Source organism: Syngnathus floridae, chromosome 1 (genome assembly GCF_059516105.1).
Source record: "Syngnathus floridae isolate MCC-2025c chromosome 1, RoL_Sflo_1.0, whole genome shotgun sequence".
NCBI classification, from domain to species: domain Eukaryota; kingdom Metazoa; phylum Chordata; class Actinopteri; order Syngnathiformes; family Syngnathidae; genus Syngnathus; species Syngnathus floridae.
In genome coordinates, this window is record NC_142413.1 from 18,367,330 (window position 1) to 18,388,970 (window position 21,641).

Here is a 21,641-nt window from a genome sequence, read left to right on the forward strand (position 1 = left end):
CAAAGAAGTAAACTACGCTCCACAACAAACCGCACCCTCCATCATACGATAACGCAGCCACTTTCTTACGGAGTAGTCTTGCTTCACGCGCACTCTTGTATTTATTCAAACATGCATTCTTCTCTAAGTTATACAAGATGGTGTGTGTGTGGCCTACTGTAACAGGTTGTTTCTGGCCTCACTGTGGGAATTAAGTGATCCAATATTGCCATCTAGTGGACATTTTCTTGACATTCTAATTAGCCCCGTGTCTTTTGTGCAACAACATGGAATATATAGGTAGCGTTGGCATGAAAATGAAAGATATCGCAGCTCACTCCTTCCTGCAATCCCGGAATTATATATTTATCAAACTGTTCAAATGGAATATAACTGCCAATACTGGCATCAAGCTATGAGAATCTTTGCTATGAGATTCGTGTACAGTAATCCCTCGTTTATCGCGGATAATCGGTTCCAAAAACCACCCGCGATAAGTGAAATCCGCTAAGTACGGTCACCAACAAGAAGTACTGGACAGGCTAACCAGAGAGCGGAAAGATGCTTATTCGCGATCGTGCTAATACGCGAAAACGGACTTCGAAAGGAATGTAAATGATCATTTGGAACAATACTACATTATCCTAAAGGTTAAACACATGGTTCCTCAATTTAGAAGTTTTATTTCGACTTTTAAATGTTTTTTTAATTTGAGAAAAAAAAAGATAATAATCCGCGAAGTAGTGAAGCCGCGGTAAACGAAACGCAAAGTAGCGAGGGATCACTGTATATTCAATTTTTTAAAAACCTTCTCAATGCCATTTTTTAACTTCGGGTTGTTCCTTTTAGTTATCTTAAATTATGATAGCTGCATACTGGATTTACCCCCGTGTGGGACGATTAAAGGAATTATTCACTTGAAATTTGAAAAACACAGGATTGTGACATAAGCTCATAAAAAGGTTGTGCTACAAATACAAATCAATCAGATTTGCCGTGTGTATATTTAAAAAGTGTTTCGCTCTAATTCAGTATTAACTGAAAGCATTCTAAATAAATCATTTAGAACAATAAGATATGCCTGCATTGTCACACATCATAGACATCGACTGATGTATTTAGTTATTTCCAACACAAGTACCAAACACTGTATTTCCCAAATGAAAAAGTTGCCGGAATACAAATACTTCTTGGCCTGAAAAACATGAAAATATCCATCCATCCATTTTCTGTACCGCTTGTCCCCACGGGGGTCAGAGGTGTGCTGGAGCCTATCCCAGCAGTCATCGGGCAGTATGATTGAAAAATTCCCGTCTTTTTTTTTTTACACCATTTTAACAGTGACTTGTAAAAATGCACTCATCAGATTGCACAAGTATTGACAGAGGTCCAAATATAAAATATTGTGGCAGCGCATCAGCATGTTCAGATACATCTCACACAACAGAACCGGCGCTTTTACTCGTACATTTCCAAAATACTATTCCCACAACAACTCCAGTGTTACCCGGAAGTTCCTCAGATTGTCCAGTGGTTATTTGACCAATTGGGCCACTACCTTGTTGCTCAATTAATTTAAGTTCATGATTTAAACGGAAACCTTTTCACCTCAGCTTCAGCATAATTTCGGAAATCTGCAAGATGAAAAAATGTATTCATCTTCTCTCAGCTAGAAAAGAAATAAATTTTTATTTAGTCCTGTATGTGCAAATGGAGAGGTGGCAAAGAGCAAATCCGCCCACACTTTCCCACACAAACACACAACATAATAGACCCTCATCCATGTTACAGTTGGCTCAACACTCACTGTCAAGTACTTTATTCACAATAAGGTCTTTTTCTTCTTTAAAAAATCATTTTAATATACAACACAATTTTTAACAAGACACGTCTGTTTACAACTAAATTTGAATGAATTCCAGCTTCTCTCGTAACCAAAGCAAGCTCAAACATGGAGTGAGAGGAAGAGACAAAAAAACCATGTGAGGTTAGAAGAAAGACAAAAGACAGCAAAAAAAGGGTAGAGGACTAGTATGAATTTTGTACTAAGAACCAAAACATACTGAAATAAAATTAGAAAATAACATTTATAAAAAAAAAAAAACAGTAAGAAAATAAGAGTTAGAGAGAAAAACAATTGCTGAGGTGTGCCAGGATGCTGCATCCGCGGTAACCTCACATGCATGTCTGACGCCTTTGCTCTGTTCTGCCAAGTCCACATACGGAAGCGTGCACACTCGCTTCTGCGTGTGCCGCCATATTCCAAGCTAGTGTGCATTTCTGGGGGATTGGAGGGGTGGGATCACGAAGCAGGAAGGGATGGATAAAGTCGAGCGAGAAACTCTGAGGAGCGAGTGAGAGGGGAAGGGTGAATGCACGCGCGCGCACGCCTCACCCTAAAGCACTCCCTCCATCTTTTTCCCATCCTTCCCTCCTTTTCCTGGAGCTGAGTAAAGAGTCTTTTTCTCCTGCATCACAGCTCCAGCCATCCTCTGCCCAGCTGTGCCACTCTGTGTGCATTTGCATGTACGTATATGTAATATATAAATAGAACTATAAGCAATTCCTTATCTGTAGAGCCTCTTTTGGCAGGGCGTGGAAACTGAGGAGCAGAAAATTCATAGATTTTGGGAGAGAAGGGAACTTGTGACTCATAACGTCTGTTAATACTGTCATTAGTTTACAAAAGATAAATTAGTAGAAGGTGAGCTTCCTGGAGAAAGTGGCGTTGGTTCTATTGCCCGGCATCCTCAGTGCCGCTGGTAGAAAATGGGCACACGTTTAGATGTCCGTTCAAAGCTGGGCGGAACGGACGGGAAGGAGGTGCGAGCAGGCTAGGAGGTGGACAGAGAGATGACGAAGAGGAAGGAGAAGAGATGGGCTCCGTTCCATGATTGATGTACCCATCAGCTGAATCAGCCCGGGGCTCCAACAAGACAGGGTGCGGTAGATGGAGCCACCTGGGGGAAAGAAAAACACAGCTACGGTCTACTTGGTGGGCATAAACACCTGCTGAGTTCACAAACAATGTGTACAAATGGCTATCATCTGCAGGATGTGAAGCCGCAATTTTCTGTTTTTACAGGCAATGCATTAAGGAGTAATTCCTGAACTGATTTTCCGTGAATACCAACAAAAAGATCTGACTTAAGTTTCTTGGAGGAAAATAGGAATACAGTGAAGCCACATATTTTTGCGCTTTGAGATTCACAGCTGCCATTTTTTTTAGAAGCTAGATTCAATTATTACCAGGAAGTAGAGTCATTTTCACATTTTCTTCCTATTCAGGAAATGTTGCTTTGGCACCAAGACATCATTTGAAGTGCATTAAGAAGCTTCATTAAGACAAAAGTAGTCCTTTGCCGACATTTTGTGGCATCTATAAGCAATTACAATTCGATGTTGTACAGGGTGGGGGTGTTGTTAGTTACTCGTCCATTTTCGCTATTTGCAGCAGTTATGGACATAGTTGCGCCAAATCCTCGCTGTCCCTTGGCTGTGCTGCATTCTATCCTGCGGTCGGTGACAAAAAAAAACAAGTGCAGTGTGTAAGCACTCGCTGCTGTCCGGTTAAGTTATCTTCCCACAATGTCATGTTCTTAAGACCACAAACTAGTTAGCGCCTTTGCTTGTTGCCACCAGGAAGTGCATTCCATTTTGTCTCAAATTCACAGAATTCTTAACAGTAGAGTAAACCAGTTATTAATATAAATGGACGCATGTGACGACAGAAAGTCACCTGACATCCCAACAGATGTGTGAACATTCCCATATTGCTCCTGATTTCTAACAGTGAGCACGGATGGAAAAAGCTGCTCACGCCCGGGAGGACCAGATGCGCGGAGAGTGAAGCGCACACTGTGGAATCATTCATTGACGGGCACAATTGTATGGAAACATGGAACATTTGAGACACTTGAAAGGAATCAGCATTTAAGTTGGCAGTAACTCTACACAGCTGAAAAAAAAATCATATTTACTAGAAGTCGCGCGGGGAGCTCTTCTGAGGCCAGAAACTTAAAGCTGAGCACACAGTGTTGAAGGCACATTTACGCATGTTTTCCCAAAATCAGCATAAAAACACATCTTGAAGACAGACTGGAATACAGGACTTCTTTGAGACCAGACTCAGTCATTCGTTAGCACGTGTGCTTGCGTACCTGCTATCTAGAAATGTAAGTGTAGGTGCGGGAAGGAGATCGTCCCTCTGACTGGCCATTGGTCGAGACGTTCAAAAAGTCCCAGATCAGAATGGTGTCGTCGTGTGAGCTGCTGATAATCTGGAACTCATCAAACTGCAGACGGAACACGCGGCCAGAATGCTCCTACAAATAGAAATTAGAAGTACCCTTGAAAAAACTGTCACAATTTGGTTGCATCGGTATGCATACCAGCAACGGTAACTTGCAACGTCCGCAAAGCATGTGTGGAGATCCTTTAAGGACACAGACACATTGTTTTTGGCAACTGCAAATTATGCTCTGATAGCAACGAAGGCTACTGCCACGCAAGTTGTCGTTACAATCAGTGTCATTGGGGCTGGTTCATTCAATGACACGTATTATTGGGCATGGAAGGCAACCTATAAAAGATCATTTCTGGGTTCTCCCTATGGCAAGCTTCGCTAAGTAGCTTGTCGTTCCTTATAAATGTACTTTGTGCACCTCAACCTGCTGGCAGGGCTCAAAGCAGAGGTTAAAAAAAAAATCACAATAGTATGTTTGTTGCGCCCCCACCAGTCTAAATATGGTATTCTGATTGATATCCTGTTTGTGAAAGATGAATTAAGGAGAATAATCCACCTGTTTTATTCAATTTCAGAGGTCTGACATTTCTCCTAGTGCTACACTTGCTGTCAATTGAAAATGACACCATGCTGCCTAAAGGCTCGGGTGGTGAGGTCACAGCTCACCTGTTTCCTGGGCTTGGTCATGCGAAGCTCGCAAGCGGAGCCCTTAGGCACCGTAAATTCATTTTCAGTCAACAGCAAGTGTCAGTACAAGGCATAATGACAGCCCCATGAGATGGATGAAAATGAGTGGCCTTTTTTTGCTTAATTTAATTTCCAAAAATGCAATATTAATCAGAAAAAGACGGCGAGAGCGAGTCGGCTGTGTTCACGCCCACAACGGTGCAAAGAGCCCTATTTTAAATGTGCCGCTGCACCAGCTCTCAATGGTGAGCAAAAAATACCACAACAACAAAACAAGAAATGATCGGATTGGTTTGACACAATTTTTTCCCCATTCTCAAGAATGAAAATGGCCCGAATATCCTATGGTTTAAAGTTATCCCATAAAATTATCCTTATATCTGAGATGTATGTGAGTCAGGGCCAACCATCGTAATTATTATACCTAACCAAAAATCTTCGTGTGTGTGTGTGCGTATGTGTGTGGGGGGAAAGCTGACTACCCTCAAGCCATTTCACTCTGAGAGCTGAATTGCAATCATCAGACTGACTGTCTGTGGCTTTGACATAATGTTTCAAGGGAACACTCTAAAGATCTTTAACAGAAACCAAACAATATAGTTATTTACATGCCTCAGGTGCGAACACTCACCACTAGAGTACGCAGGCATAGTGTGCTTGCAGGGGCTCGTGGGTCCAAGGCTGCTTGCAAGTCCCATACTTTGATTTTACTACAGAGCGAAACATGCCACAACATAAGACACAATTAGTGGGATCTACATAGGAAAGCATAAGCAGAGTGCTTGTTGAAGTGGAGTCTTACCCATCATAGGCGCCACTGACAATCCTCTTGTTATCAAAGCGTATGCAACGAACCAGTTCTTCATGACCTTCCAGCACTCGCAAACATGCCCCACATTCAATGTCCCATAACCTGCAACAGGGATTATACACTTTTATACGGCAAAACAGGATCTCAGCACTACCATAGTTTTAAAGAGAAGTCACTTCTGTCAAATGCTATTATACGTATATTATTTATGAAAAAAATCCCCCAGAGATTTTAATTTTTTATTGTCTGTACGAAACAGCCTTTGTGAAAGATTTATTGAGATCGGAGATGGCCGAGGAGAACTTTTTCAAACTTTGTCTTCAACCAAATTGAAAGTATTAAAATATTCTAAACATCTTTTGTGAAAAACCCTATCATACTATAAAACATCTGCATCAATTCAAGATGCATCAACAACCAGTGATCGAATTATATTGCTCTTAATTGTAATTAAATTGAATTATGAGATGATATTACCATCCCTATCGTGTATGTTATCCTGAAAGATCACAAAACTGCTTTATCACTTTCAACGGTAATGAGCCAGCAGGATTACATGTGTCTTTGTTTTGCGCAAAACGTTACATCTAATTTGTTCAACTGCTATTCAAATTGTCTGCTAACATTTAATCCAGGATGGGCAGGTGAAGTCATCATATCATCAAAGCACATCATTCTTTATGGAGGAAATACACCTGTTGTAGTCTGACAGTATCAAATGTACCTAATTGTGTTATCCGATGAGCCGCTGACAACCAGTCGATCCCGGTACTGTAGACAGGCAATGCCCCGCTTGTGGCCGTTAAGCGTGCGAACAAATTCACAGGTGCTGGTGCTCCATACCTGCACAAGTCAAGAGATGATTAATGTAAAATATATTGAATGGATGACATTTTTCAGTGTTTGTTTTCAGTCAAGCAATTAGCACAAGTCAAGAGATGATTAATGTAAAATATATTGAATGGATGACATTTTTCAGTTTTTGTTTTCAGTCAAGCAATTCTACAACAATGTTGTGAGTGTATTTCTGGTTTGACTTTTAATGAAAGAGCCAGCTTTGGCAGACGAATGTCAAGCTAAAAAGGACGTCTGCTCTAATGTTATTAGGTAAATAGCATTCAATTAACACTACCCTGAGGCAACGCTGTAAATAAAAATTCCATATATTCACATCAGTACCTTGATGGTGCGGTCCCCTGAGGCTGATACAATATATTTGTCGTCAAAGTCGACCACGTTGACGGCCGCCCGATGTCCAACGAGGACGCGCCGTAAGCTAATGTCGGTTGGCGAGGCCATGTCCCACACAGCGATCGAGCGGTCTTTGGAACAAGTGACCATGAGGCCGTTGGCGAAGCGTAAATGAAGCACGGCCTCGTTGTGGTGGATCAGCGTGTTGAGTACCTCGCCCGTCGTCACCTCCCACACCCTGCCAAGCAAAGGAGATGGACATAGTGAAATGGGAGCAAACAGAAGGAAAACACACTCAAAGAATGCAAAACATTGTTGCTTGTTAAGAAATGAGTACAATAGTCCCGTTCTCCCTGGACACTATACAGGGAATACAGAATAGATGGGCAGCCAGAAGAGAAAAGACAGCATTGGACTCTTATTTTGAAAATGTCACCATGTCAAAATGTGAGTGGTGTCTTGATTCATGAGTGTAATTTGTTCCATGTCCAAGGTGGTAACTCAGTTTACTCTTACATTAAATTCCCAGTGAAATGAATTGAAACGCCATTAAGCTGTACCGGTACTCCCAAAGAGAAAAAAAAATAAAATTATAAAAGGAAAACAGCACTGTACTGTAAAATATAAACATACAAACAGAGAATGTAAAGAAATGTGTGTTCGCTTTAAGGGGTGTGGCCAAGTTAGTGACATCAGGAGTGCAATCAGTCGAGTTGGCCGAGCGGCTCGTTGAGTGTTAGCATATGCGCCGTCTGCTATCCCATCTATATTGACCATGGTATTGATTAGGAAAAGGCACAGCTATACTTTTGTCTAAAATTTGAGCGGTTTGGTACGAAAATGGCAAAACATGGCATTGATTGTGACGTTCATAGATCAGATCAGAAACTCAAGAGAATAATTGCTCTTCTTTTTTTAACTCCCGAGAAAATATCGTGCAAATGACATTTTTCGAAAACACAAGTTTCCTACCTAACAGTTGAGTCCGATGACCCAGTGACGATGACCCTCTCGTCATACTGGAGGCATAACACTGAACCTGTGTGACCAGTCAGAATCTTCAGACACTCCAGCGACTGTTTATCCCATATCTGCAGGTAGAAATAACACACAAGGACATACAAGGAGCAGAATAAATGTGTGATTTTAGAATGGGCGCAGATTTAGGTCATGCAAAGAAAGGCCATTTGTCATTGTGATGCTCATGTTCTGTTCACGCCCCATTTCCCCACTGCTGAGGCGAGCAGAACGTGTCCGCTTGGAGAATAATTTAGAGCGTCCCTGGGTCCACGCTAGCCTCCTGTACAACAATAAGATGACAAAGCTGCTTCTCTCACACTATCGCGCTCCTGCTCTTCATCATCTTCTCTTCCTCTCCTCACGAGCCAGACAGATGGGTTGTGGGACACACAACTGCATGGAGTTAAGTCCTGTTAGCCTATAATTCACCGGTTTACTGTCTCACTGTCTGCAGGTTTAGGCCAAATGTAGGAAGATGATGAATGTGCAGATTGAGTAAAACTAAAGGTTACTTTCTTGAAAATTGCAGGTGTAGTAGGAAAAAAACCCACAAATGTACGTTGACTACACTTGAAACAGAAGGAAATCGGTGTACGTATTATAAAGCTTATCGTCCGATGTACCAAAGTGACATTACATTCTGTCAATAATAAGGACGTTCCTCTCATACCCGGATCAGAAGTTTTGGTTTTACTGACACGGTTTGGCTTCAGTGAGGCAGATGCTCACTGTTTTTTTAATTAAAAAAAAAAAAGGTTCTCATCCTGAAAAATAAAATAGACTACGTGGTTTGTGTCATTTCAGGGTGTATTCAGACCTGACTGTTTGGTCCACTTTAAAAGGACCGGGGTTTGATTCTAACGCTGGTCCGGACCTCTTATGCAGGTGTGAATACACGCAAACGCATCCTGGTGCGAATTAAAGAACCGGACCCACTTTAAGAGTGGTCTCGGTTCGCTTCCAAACAAACTCTGGTGCGCTTCGCTTCATGTGTGAATACAAACAGTGTAGATCATCCGAACCAAAAGCACAAATATGCAGAGCAGGGATGCAGCACGTAGAACTTGTATGTTTTCCTCCATTTCCGGGTCTGTGCTCTGTGCGCCGCCCTGGCCATTGCTTTCCAATGGGAGCACAGATCGTCACAAGCATGGATGTGTTTACAAAATATACTTCACTTGCAAAATTTACAGTCTGTATAGGAACCGCACCAAAGAAAAAAAATTAAGTCCGCTTTTGGTCTGGACCAAACAAGCGGACTAAAGGACTTTTCTGGTCTGAATACACCCTAAGTCATACAACTACCATATTCGCAGTTCGGGAGTCGCAGACTCATTTCGGGAAACCAGTCCTTATTCTCTGAAAGTCTCATATATTTGCTGTTTTTGAGTTTGGGCCAAAGCAATGAAAAAAATAATACTTTGGAGCCATCTGGTGGAATGGTTGTGTTGTGAAGTTTCATTCATAGGTGTTTTCTATCTGCAGCAGGAATGCCCATTTGTCCCATCCCAAAGTTAAAGCATGTTCCTACTCTCCCACTGCAGCGACCGTTGTAGTCGACTTCGCTACAATAATTGGTCCGTATTCTCCAACATTTATTATTGTGTGTAAATGCCAAAGTTTTATGAAAAACACAACTTGCTTGTGCTGATATTTGTTTGCCTGTGTGTTAATGTTAATGTCAACGTATTTATTATATTAGCTCATATTACTGAGTCAGGTGATTTGCATGTGCAGAACTGATTCTACATGAGTTCAAGTCCATAGTGAGACAATCTAGTTTACTTAGAAACAAGATAAGTTCTCTATACTGAAATGCAGGTTTCTTAAGTCCCTATCCCACTGACCAGTGAGCAACTGCAAATGTTTTAGAACGCAGCGAAGGTTGCGTTCTTAACAGGATCGTTCAAGGTCAGAAATGATCACTAACCGGTAGGCAGTTGTTCGGCAGGCATTCTCCTGTACTGTTTTGGTTGCAAGGGAATTTTGAACATGTTCAAAATATCCTTGAGACAAGCAAAAACACCGAATCTGTTGGCAAATGTCTGGCGGACGTTTGGTGAACATTTGCGACCTCGAACGAACCCTGACGCAAACGCAACATTCGCTGGCTTCAAAAACACTTGCAATTGTTCGCTGCTCAGTCCGATAGGGGCTTGGAATACAGTGCTGTGCAATACATTATTAGATCTTATTAGCTGATTTTTTTTTTTTTTTTTTTTTTTTTAAATTCACGACTGATGCAACAGTCATGCCGTGACAGAGAAACTCAACTCTGTACATCAAAACATTATGAGTTAAATCTAAACCTGCAGATTTAAAAGCAAATCCACAGCAAATAACATTAAAATCCTTCATACAAGCATGCACACAAACCTTGATGGAATTGTCCCTAAGGCCACTGATGATCTTGTCGTCATCATACTGGAGACAATAAACCCCTTTACTATTTTCTGAGCGGCATTGAATCCTTTGCAAATTGTGTCTTCCACACCGCCAGTTAGCCTCAATTGTCTGGAGGAAAAAAAGACAATGAGAAAAATATTTCTCAAGGATAAAAGTGGAACGAAAACCAGCAAAACTGACAAAAGAAAAGCCCTTTTGGTTAGAGCAAGTACAAAGAGTAACATGCTATATCGAGAACAACACAATATGGAACAAACAGAAAGACTTGTATCAAGTGTACCATATAACACATTGACCTTTGTGGATTGTCCTTTGCTTTTGAATTCACTTACCTCTATGTCTTGGATGATTTTGGGATAAAGGGAGTGATAATAAGAGTTGGGCGGGACTTCAGATGTGCGATTTTTGAACAGATATTTCTCCCTGTGAGAAAATGAATAGTTATTATTTCATGCAATCATAATAATAACAATAATACAACAGTAATATAGTCTACCCCTCTATTAATGTAAATAACAAATGCTACAAGACAAAAAATCTAGTTTTATTTTAAGTATTTGTGGTAATGTTAACTGCGGTACATTACGAAGGGGCCCATTCTCACCACTGATGTCTTTCGGACAGCCCTTTCCATAGTGGATCAGTGCGGACCATACGTTCTATCAGCTTCTTCCACAGCATCCCCTCAGAAATGACCCTCTGCCATTCTTTACACACCAGCTCTGCTGCACAAAGCGAACGTGCATCCAGGAAAGACAGGATGTTTTCTGCTATGTGATCTAAGCCTTGGGCTGAAGAAGAAGGCAGAAAAGGGATTACATACATATATTATTATATACTGGAAAGTGAGAGAGAAATATTTTTGCATCATTTCAACTTGCAACTACGGTTGGGCTGAAAATGTATCACAGTTTAAGTATTTAATTCCAGTCAATAGCGGTAATTATTTGTTTTTCCCCCATTTTCTTTTTTATTTAACTGTTCAATAAGGACCTGGGGAAAAGGATTCATTTACAAAAAAAATGTTTAACTCCGTGAACCAGTTGCCAGCCAATATTGCTATTGTTACTATTATTATTATCATCATTATTAACAAAACCTGATACGTTGAATAAAAAACAAGGGAAATTTTGTTATCTACAAAAAATATTTGCATCTCTGATTTAAAAAATGTATAGATTTGTTTTGTTTGTTGACCAGTGTAATTCGTACCTGGTAGTGCTGTGATAAAGTCTCTCTGTAGCATGGGTTTGAGGTAGGAGTTAATGTGGCCATGTTGGTAGTGGCACATTCGGGAGATGAGACGCTCAACAAACTCCACCTGGTCAGCCTCTGACCACTGGTCAAACAGGGCGATGCAGTGTTCCTTCTCTTTCTCGTAGTTCCCCTCTGACGGGCGCTTGCGGGACCCCACAACAGGACCATTACTAAGCTGTGGAGGAAAGAAGAAATTTGAGTGATATTGGTTCAGAATAGCCCATATCATTCAATATTCAATAACTGTGTACATTAGAAATTCTGAAGTCATGTCTGCCCAATACCTCCCTTCCAAAGAAAATCTGCTAAGGCCCAATTTTTGGATGGCTCTAAAGATTATCCTAACCTTAATTATTCTGCGGTGTGTTGAGTATGATTTATCTAACTTCTTGGAAAATCGCCAAGGCTGACAATCGTAATTGCTACATGTCTTAAATATTTCCATGATGTGGAATACATTAGTAGTCGAACAAGAAACCAACTGGAGCTTTCACTTATCAGAATTAGAGGATCAACGAGTTTTGAAATGACTGCATAACATGTACCAAGTCATTCACCATAATACAAGATGTTATCATGAGAAATTACAAACAAAATGTGATTACCAGATAGGTTTACAGCTAAAGCTAGCACAGAATATTTTCCTACAATTAGTGTCGGGGATGCCGTGTAGCACCATGGTTCCTGTCATAGTCCAATTGTATCGTGGTTCACTTCATGCTACTTCACTGGATCACTGTTTTTATATTGCAGATTATTCGCTATATTGCAAATTATTCGCTATATTGTGGTTTTTTTTTTTTTTTTTTTTACATCTATTTTTTCCAGAAAAACAGACTATACAGCGATTAGTGCATAAAAGACAGTAGGTCCAAAGGTTGGAATCAATTTACACATAAAAGAAGCTAGCGTGCAATCTTGCCTATGGCAAAGAACAACTGTCCCAGTTACACAACTGTTGAAAAATTGTAACAAAATAAACAAGCACATATTCACACAGAACCTGCCATTTGCCACAATTGATGCCTTGTCACTCAACACACAGAGCGGTTAACGATTTAGCCAGTTAAAAGCCAGTAGAATGTACAGTGTCATTCACTGAATCCCACACCCCTCAACAGGTCAGACCACGCCTTTTAAAGCCACACACAATCAGGCCCGGATAGGCACAGATGTGCCCTCGTCCACTCCTACATTCCATCCAATTCACTCCGTTCTTCTTCCTCCAGGCTCACCTTACAGGAAGCCTGTTTCTCCACTTGGGCCCAGAGTTATCCGCCGTGTTGCCTCTCATCTATGAAAGGCACTTTTACAATAACTCTGAAACAGCGAATCTCTACAGTTTTGAGTCATGTCTGAAAACTCCCTGATTTTTAGGAACTCATTAAAAAAAGAAAAATACTCACAAATCACCTTTTACTTGTAGGTATCTGTCCCTCAAGGTCATCTTACAACACATGGAAATAAAACGACATCTAGTCGCAGACATTAGGACCAGGCCTCTCGTCCAGCAGGCATGCATTGGGCGTGGGTTCATACGTATGGTCTTTGTTGCGTAATATTGTCTTTGTTCACTTGTGTATTGACTCATTTGGTGGCAGTTGTGTATTGACTCACTTGGTGGCAGTCAGACAAAAAAAATGTGCTTCTTCTGCCACAATCCCACATTTCAAAAATAGGTTTACATGTCGATTGAAATAAAATATTTGTGGATGCATCAGGCTTTAAATGGAAGATTCTCACCTTCCAAACACATATATTGATTACAAATTGCGTCAGCAAAGCTAAAGGTGAGTATATGCATGAATGAACGAACAAATGAAGAAATGTTTTCTGAGTTGTACTGTCTGAATTATGTTTCAAAGAGAGGAATCATTTTTCTAATGTAAGCTCATTCATTATACAGCAGATTGTTTTTACTATACTTTAATGCAAGATCTTGAACAATTAACCTCAGTTTTAGGGACATTTAATGCTGAAATGACTAATTCTGCATTAGTTGGTATTGGAAATGCCAATGGTCAACATTAGAGGTACCATTCTATGTTTGAACTCAGTTACTTGTTTTGGATAAGACAAAAAATATATGGTTCTTCTAGTCAATAGAAAAACATCCATCATGTGAACTGCTTATAGTACATATTTAAAAGATGGGTTTAAATTGTGACAGTGGTAGTAAAGAACATTTTCTAATGTTAACTACACCACACTAGTCAATTTGTGTCTTGCTGTTCATGTTTTGAAATGGACAAAAAGTTTGAAGAAGAGAAAGATAACATTGTGACTGCTAGAGAGTATGAACGTGACTGCGTCGTTTCAAATTTAACGCACACAACACATACGGATCATGGCACTGAGAGATACCTTGAGAACTGTGTTCTTCTTTGGCGACAGGTCATCCACTAGATTCTGTGACTCCATCCCCGACGTATTCTGTTGGTGACAAAATTGATTAAATGTATGTAAGTGCATTATTTTCTCAGTCATCAGTTTGCTAAGAGCAGTGTGTTGAGCCAGGATAGCGGTGTGGACAAAGAAATGCCACAAAAACAGCCAAGGGGGGTAGCCATCAATTACTGAGACTTGGGTGCACATAGTATGTACATACATACACATACGCACGCACACACGCACGCATGCACAGAGCGGAGATCCCAAAAACCACAACAAACACACTTTTTTTGAAACGGGTATCAGCCACAAAGGACCACAACAGTACATTAAACATAATTTTGGCTGTTACCGTCTTCTGCACTATGTTAGAGAAATTAAAATCAGATGGTGATATACATTTTTGGAAAACCCTCATCTACATTAGGCACAACTTGGTCTTCTACTGTATTTAGATCTATTTACGTAACTATACAATACCCATAAAAAACAAAAAGGTCAACAAAATATGACATTATAATGACTGGTTTAGTGTTTTATATAATCAATAGTTATTACTTCTCAAAATCAAACTGTTCAGAGCTGAAAACTGTATTTTCTTACCGAGAAACATGGGACGATTTCAGACACATTCATTTTACTTTTACTGCTTATGAATAGTTTCTATGGTCTTTTAGCAAAGCTAAAATTGTTTAAAAAAAAAAAAAAAAAGATCCACTCATAGTCATTTTGAAACTTGTGCGAACTCCAGAAGTCCAAATCAAAATCTAAGACAATTGTGGAAACAGACATATACGAACCTTACTGATATTTAATATCCTTTATGTGTTTAAGCTTATAGGCCACTCCTCCCTGATGATGTGATGTAAAGTAAGATAACTTATTTCTAGTTTTCAGTTTCGGCATGTTTAACTGTGTAATGTAGTGAATAAGTCAATTACTTGCAAAGTTGCATTTTCCATGCTTTAACGCTGTTCGGTTTCGATTTTTGTGGAAAGTGTACTTGATCAGGGCTCAATGAAAATATTGAATTTCATTTTTTTATGCAATATCAAAATTTTCTGGACACCTCCCATTAATATTCAAAATGTTAAAAAATTACCAAATAATGGGCATACATGTTTTTCATGCGACGATTCACAAATGAAGAGAAACTCACATCCATCATTCTACTATCTAAACGACTCATCCTCACAAGGGTTGCAGGAATGCTGAAGCCTCTCCCTGCTGCATATCATCAAAACAATTAATGCTACACTGCCCTCCATAATTACTGGCAGCCCTGGTTAAGATGGGTTCTTTATTGTCCAATAAATTCATGTACTAAAATTAAAATACAAAGAGGAAATATTCAACCTTTCATTCAAGTCCATTTATTCAGTGGGAGGAAAAAAATCCACATGAAGAAATAATTCTTTTACATCAAATCATGTGTGCCACAATTATCATCACCCATGACGGTAATAGTTTGTACAACGTCCTTTTGCCAACAAAACTGCAACTAATCTTCTTCTATCATGTTTCACAAGGGGAATACAGAAAGACATCTCTGACCATTCATCTTTGCACAATCTCTCGAAACCATCTAAAGACCTGGATCATCTCCTCTGCATGCACCTCTTAAGCTCACTCCACTTGTTTTCAATGGCGTTGAGGTCTGGGGACTGAGCTAGCCACGGGAGGAGTTTGATTCTGTGTCGACCGAATCAATTCTACAAGGGATGCACGGTAATGTTTTGGACAGATAACCACTAGACCAATATTGGGGGAAAAATGTCATCACATTCATTGGTCCTGATATCAAGACTGAATTGATAACAGGACACTTCAAATACACCAACATTGATCTGGTTTCGGTCACTTAAAGAATGCCAAACGCCAAGCTTTTGCATGCATGACAAAAGCATATAAACAGCGCAACCATAACACCAATGATTTTTTTGTTTGGATTTTTTTTTTTTTTTTTAACTAAAATTTGAAGACTCAGAATTTAGGGTTGTCACAAGAACCGATACTTCCAGTACCAATTCGGCACCAACACACACAAAAAAACATTGATACCTGTTTTATTGTGGTACCGTCAGAACCGAATATTTAACTTTTCACTGGGCAAGCTGTGTCGATCCTTGCTGGAACTGATGGGGGCAGTTTACGCATGCGAGCAGCACGGAGCAGCAGTCAGCGGCGCTGAAGAAGAAGAAAACTTTGGCCTTTCAGAACAATGGCGTCAGCAAGTGGGAGTGGAAGTCCAACATGCCGCGCCAGGGCGCTCAAAGAGTCGTGTGGAATTATTTTGTTTGAGACGGATGCAACCGGAGCAATTATTGATAATTCGAAAAAGCCAATGTGTTTTAATAGATGTGTGACTTAAAGGCTCCATGCCACTGCTGCTCTTTTTTACTGTATATAGTTTACTATACGGTTTAAGCAGTTTTAAATAAATTTGTGATTTTAATAGTAAGTGGATTCTGTTGTTTTGTTGTTTTTTACTGTGGTACCGAATTAGTATCGAGAATTGTGGAAAATCACAGGTATTGGTACCAACTACTGAAATTCTGGTATCTGGTATCAGAAATTAAGAAACCAAGATGTTCAACATTTTTTCATAGCCGTATTGATTATACATAAATATAAGATCCTATGTAACTCTTGTTTCATTAGATTGTCATTAGATTACAAAGAGAAATTACTGGTTTCCCTACGAGTGATTAACGGAGATTAAGCACACAAATTGGGTTAAATATTATTTGACCCAACAATCACTATAATTTCATCAAAACAAAAGAAGCTGAGTGATATTCACCATCTTGCAACTGTCCGCTTCACACCTTCAAACCCCTCAATCATACACTGATTATTCTTTGAAAGAATGCGCTCTTTGATTCAATCACAATTGAAGGAGGCACCTTCACTGTTGAAGCAAAGGCCAAGTGATAAAATTGTGCACACTAACATGCTTGTTTGAATGTGGAAAAAATAAAAGCTCCTCTTGACACTTTTAAAAAACTTTTAAATTCCAATCTTGAAAAGTAGTCTAATTCCTTGATCCAAATCAATATTTCTTACGGAAACCCAGATTATCCCTGGCCAAATATGCCGCGTGTTCATTACAGGTATGGGCATGAGACAAAAGTGTACTTAATCGAGTTCGACAAACAGGTAAATAATCCATTAACAGTTGAGTGACTAAAGATTTTTGTTGCTGTTGTCGACACTTAGGTGATGACTAAACAGTCAACGTCAATTAGCCAATGATGTCATTGATTTTTTTCCCAGTTGTCATCTCGCTGCGTTTTCTTAAAAACAAGTTCGCACACTCACTTACTCCGCCTCTGATTTATTAATCCAATTACAATCATATCCAATCATATTCAAGGCCTCATGGCCTTGCAGACAAGTTGGAACTAATAATTCACATATTGACAAAACTGAATGGTCAGTACTTGCTACAGATTACAAATGTAGCTTTTTTTTCTGACAAGGAAATGTCCAGAAATATTGTACAGTTACAACTTCGCAGTTGCTTTATGGTGTGTTGCTAGACTTTTCTACAATCAAACTGTCTGTGAGACCATGAAGGTGTCCGAGTGTGATGTTTAATTGAATGGGTCAATTGTGAGGTGGGCGACCAGAAGGAAGAAGATGAGCTTGCTGTGTGTCAATTGTTACAGGAGTGTCGTTTCTTGTCAGCTTGCGTAAGCACAATTATTTTCAGATGAGCGTTCACAGCACTTGTGGTTTTATTTAAAAATACACTTGCATGTTTTACAAGTGAACGGGCAACCGGTATCATTTATTTAGTAAAATACCTCAATAGGCTTGAGGCACTGCTGTTGGTTTGTCAGGGCGACCATCCACCTGTCAATTTCAGCGGGGCATCTGTCTTGTTCCTGCTAAAATACACGATTGGCGATTCATCGACTTCTAGCTATAATCGTCATTGTGCAGTGGTAAAGTGAACACATTAGTCAGTGTAAACCTCAGTATTGATTACTGTTGTTGTTAAATATCATTTTAAAGGGAAGAGAGTTCATCTCTCTGAATTATATTAACTCCTGACAATATCGGGTTGAAAAGAATAAAAGCTCCCAAAAGAATTGTGTCATAGGTCCGTGCGAATGTAGATGAACTTTCCATAGCTAACATGTTCTTTAAACCGCAAACTGGATAACGTGAAAATTACAGCGTCTCTTATGGTTTCATCCAATTAGTACACTCTATGTTGCCTCAACTGCTTAAAGACGCGACTAATCATCAATCGATTCCACATAATCAACATAAATCTGACCAAATAATAATAATGATGGCCTTTCCTTATTTACATAAAAGAAAAATGTCCAGTCCCAAGACCCAAGCGAAAGGGTTAGAGAAGCCAAGATGGGCTTGCTGGTGTTGATGATCATGCAGAGCAGAACAGAAGGAAGAAAAGACAAGCTACATTTGACCAGGCAGGCAGGCAGGCAAGCAAGCATTAAATAGTCTCTCAGGGCTTGAAAGAAGACCCTCCCCACCTTGGCCCTCACACCTCCAGGCAGAAGAATGAAGGTGTCTGTTTCTTTTCACTTGAATGCGCAATAAGGAAATGGCCAATCGAAGACGGCCTGATGCTAATGTCTTAATCACAGAGGACAGTGACTGTGACCAGCTCTGCTTGATTATATTTGTGGTCAATTACACTTTGGGATGCTATATGCTAGTTTCCGGCAGAGAGAGGCAAGCAGTGCACCGGGGGAGGGACCTGAGAGTGATGTGCTTCAAATGTGGCGAAAAGTATAACAAACGTTAGGTAAGGAGGTTGGCAGGTGACATGAGGTTTACATGGATGCTTAGAAGTCATGTTGAAAGAAAAGTAAAAGGAGATGGCAAGGGGGGGTGGGCTTTAGGTAGAAGAAGAGCAGCAGAATTAAGAGGAGAGAGGCAGAACCTGGTTGTGAGCCCGGGTGGAGGGGATGCTCTGCAGGCACCTGAGTGCACACAAACTCTCAGCCACCGAGGAGCAGCCCAGCCAGAGAGAGCGAGGCACAGAGCACTGTGTGAGAAAGAGAGAGGGAGGGAAGGGGGGAGGAGAAGACCCAAGTGGACAGAGGGTGAAGGAGAAAGACCAAGAGAGAAATAGATGTGAAGTAAAGGAAAAGAGAAGGGAGGAAAGGATGTTGAGGGAAGATGAAAGGCGGAAACCGAGGATGTGAGTGAACGGAAGGGTGGATGGATGGATGGGTGGTTGGATCAATCAATCGACGCGTGGATGCATTTGGTCAGGGGTTCGTGTGGAACAGATGTGTCAAAATGCAACAAAAATGAATGAATAAATAAATTGTGTTAAGTTGGGAATCAAGAGGTTGTGAGTGTGTGTCCATCAAAGGTGAGGAAAAGAGTAGAGAGGGAATTGGGGGAAATAGTGAGGGGGGGAAACCAGTATTAGAGCGACACACACATTGCACAGTGAGCACAAGAACGCACACCCATACTGACAGATACTCACAAAAGCAATATTAGATGTGAACTGGGAGTGGGCGTGTAGAAGAGAGGGAGGGGCATTGTGATTAGCTGGCCAATTATTGTCATTCCCACCAATTGTCCTGCCATAAGTGGCTACCAATGCCGTGACAACAAGTACAAGAAAATATATTAAACAAATACAAAACACCTAACCCTGAAGGAAGCACACAATGGTCAAAGTCCTGGTCCTGTTCGACTGAAAATATGTACAGTAACATAATAAAATGGTCCAATAGCGCAAGGTTACCAAATGTGAACTGTAGCCAGGTCTTAGGTTCTAACTGTACTTTAAACTTTTAGATAAATACCATACTAGTTCAGCACCACTTTTAAACAGTACTTACATTTTAGTATTGAGCAGCACTTTTAAACTTTGAGATAAACAACATTCTAGTTCAGCATCAGTTTTGTATAATCTAACTGTAAATGTGCCCATTAGCATGTTCGTTTCTCAAAAATGTTAACAGTTTGTGTTGGTTGAACCTGTTGCTACTCACCAACACTTTTAGGGGGTAGTCCACCCACTGCCCTGACCAGTAATTCGTCATATCAGCAATGATATTCGTGCACAGGCAAAGGCAGTGTAAAGATGCTGTAGCGCTGACCCTTAAAGTACATTACATGTGACTTCATAGTAAATATTACTTTCTGTTATGATGTCTGGCTGGAACCTCCATGAACAGATCATCTATTAGACTTTTAGTCTCCCGTTTCAACTCCACGCAGCTAAACAAACCAGTGAAACAAATGGAACTTAGATACACCGACTATGTAGTGACAGTCAAAAAGAGGTATCATAACTTTAGCAATCCTTTCGTTTCAATCAATACAGTTGTAGCAATAGCTTTGTTGGGCTAACGCTACCCTAGCAGCCTAGCTTCTAAAGACAGGCAATCGTCTAGCATAAATAAAAATACACAAGCTAAACAAATAGTAAATAAGCCGCATTACAGGAAACTACATTTAGAATGGTAGTTGATTGTCTCTGTTTACTAAGCCAAACGGCTACTCCTGTCTCAACCGAATGTCTATTTTGATATGGGAAGGAATGTCAAGTAGACCTAGCTAGCTAGTTACATAGCAACTTGGAGCCTCGCTAACCGTAATGCTAGATGAATGAAAAAGCAGTGCACTTCCTTCTACGCACTTCACAAATATAAACAGCCATGCTCCACTTTAGGATCATTTTATCAATATTCCCACACGCCTGGGAAACTACTGGACACGTCCACATATCTTTTGCCGGGAGGGCTTCCAACACACGACAAATATGTAAACAGAAGCGTACATTTTAGTGGTATCCAGTGCTAGCTGGATTGCTAATGCCCAGACAGGGCCCAGTTATAGTGGCGCAGCGTCACCGCAGTGAACACTACCCCGAGAAACCTCAGCTGTCTTCGGCCGACGGCTGCGCGAAAACGTCGGAAAAAAACACCAATTGCCAACCGGTGATCGAATCTCTATGTTGTTCACAACCACCCGACAACTAGTACAAATTATAGAAATAGTAACCCTAGTAAACTGCAATAATAGTAAAAATGTATCGCAAATTTCAGGCCCTCCCTTAGATTCCCGGTCCCCACTTTTCTCCTCAACCTCTCTAGACAAACACCTTCGGTTTGTTCTTCTTTTCAAATCGGCGAGTAACGCTTCTCCAATACGACTCGGACAACACCTCGTGTGTCCGCGATGCCTCATTGAAACACATCTTACCATCAGATCCAACGTTTTGTCCTCCATCTCCGGATCCATGTTGACGATCCCCCCCGAAACTCGCTCTGAAAATGGAAACCCAACCCTGCGTCGGCGGCCCGCAAATGCAGAGACGTCATTCGCTTTGCTCGAGCCCACAGCATTGGCTCCGGAGCTCTGAAAGGGGGGGGGGGTGGGGAGGGAACGCCCATGCGTCGAGCCAAAGCGCCGATAGGACCATTTCTTCCTAGCGGGGCGTGGTAACACCAATTTACCGGTTGATTATTGGCTTAGCGCGCTACTAAGGCTTTCCCCGGTGACTCCCCCAAAACAAAAGGGCATTTGCTCAAGATGCTGTTGCTATCCTGAAGAGGAACCGGCTAATGCAAAATCAATCATCCACATTGCTTATTGTGAGGATGCTGGGTCATTTAATGACTTCTACTTCAGTCTTTTACTATG

General features: G+C 40.6%; 1 protein-coding gene across 3 annotated transcripts; it reads right to left on the reverse strand.

Annotated features, from left to right (window-relative positions):
* Positions 1–1,764: 1,764 nt before the first annotated feature.
* Positions 1,765–21,357, reverse strand: fbxw11a (F-box and WD repeat domain containing 11a). Of its 3 annotated transcripts, none has more exons than XM_088384403.1 (14): positions 21,201–21,338; positions 17,798–17,881; positions 13,962–14,030; positions 11,553–11,772; positions 10,945–11,131; positions 10,673–10,763; positions 10,311–10,448; positions 7,887–8,005; positions 6,903–7,152; positions 6,448–6,566; positions 5,715–5,825; positions 5,544–5,622; positions 4,140–4,304; positions 1,765–2,939 (listed from the first exon to the last, which is right to left on the reverse strand). In XM_088384403.1, the coding sequence occupies exons 1-13, from the start codon at positions 21,237–21,239 to the stop codon at positions 4,143–4,145; spliced, it is 1,668 nt and encodes a 555-aa protein (XP_088240529.1). In that variant the 5' UTR covers positions 21,240–21,338; the 3' UTR covers positions 1,765–2,939; positions 4,140–4,142. The 3 variants fall into 3 exon arrangements, with proteins under 3 accessions (XP_088240529.1, XP_088240519.1, XP_088240539.1); XM_088384393.1 differs by lacking the exon at positions 21,201–21,338 and adding an exon at positions 19,985–20,050; XM_088384413.1 differs by lacking the exon at positions 17,798–17,881 and having other exon boundaries at positions 21,201–21,357.
* Between the last annotated feature and the right edge of the window lie 284 nt (positions 21,358–21,641).

What these genes read in the sequence shown, in the direction of transcription:
- fbxw11a (XM_088384393.1), bottom strand. Translation starts at nt 20,035, where the DNA reads ATGACGAATTACTGGTCAGGGCAGTGGGTGGACTACCCCCTAAAAGTG. An exon ending in CTGTCCGAAAGACATCAGTG is followed by an intron (nt 10,764 to 10,944) that starts GTGAGAATGGGC and finishes ATTTTCTCACAG; the next exon opens with GGAGAAATATCTGTTCAAAA. An exon ending in TCATCGGATAACACAATTAG is followed by an intron (nt 5,826 to 6,447) that starts GTACATTTGATA and finishes TCCCTGTTGCAG; the next exon opens with GTTATGGGACATTGAATGTG.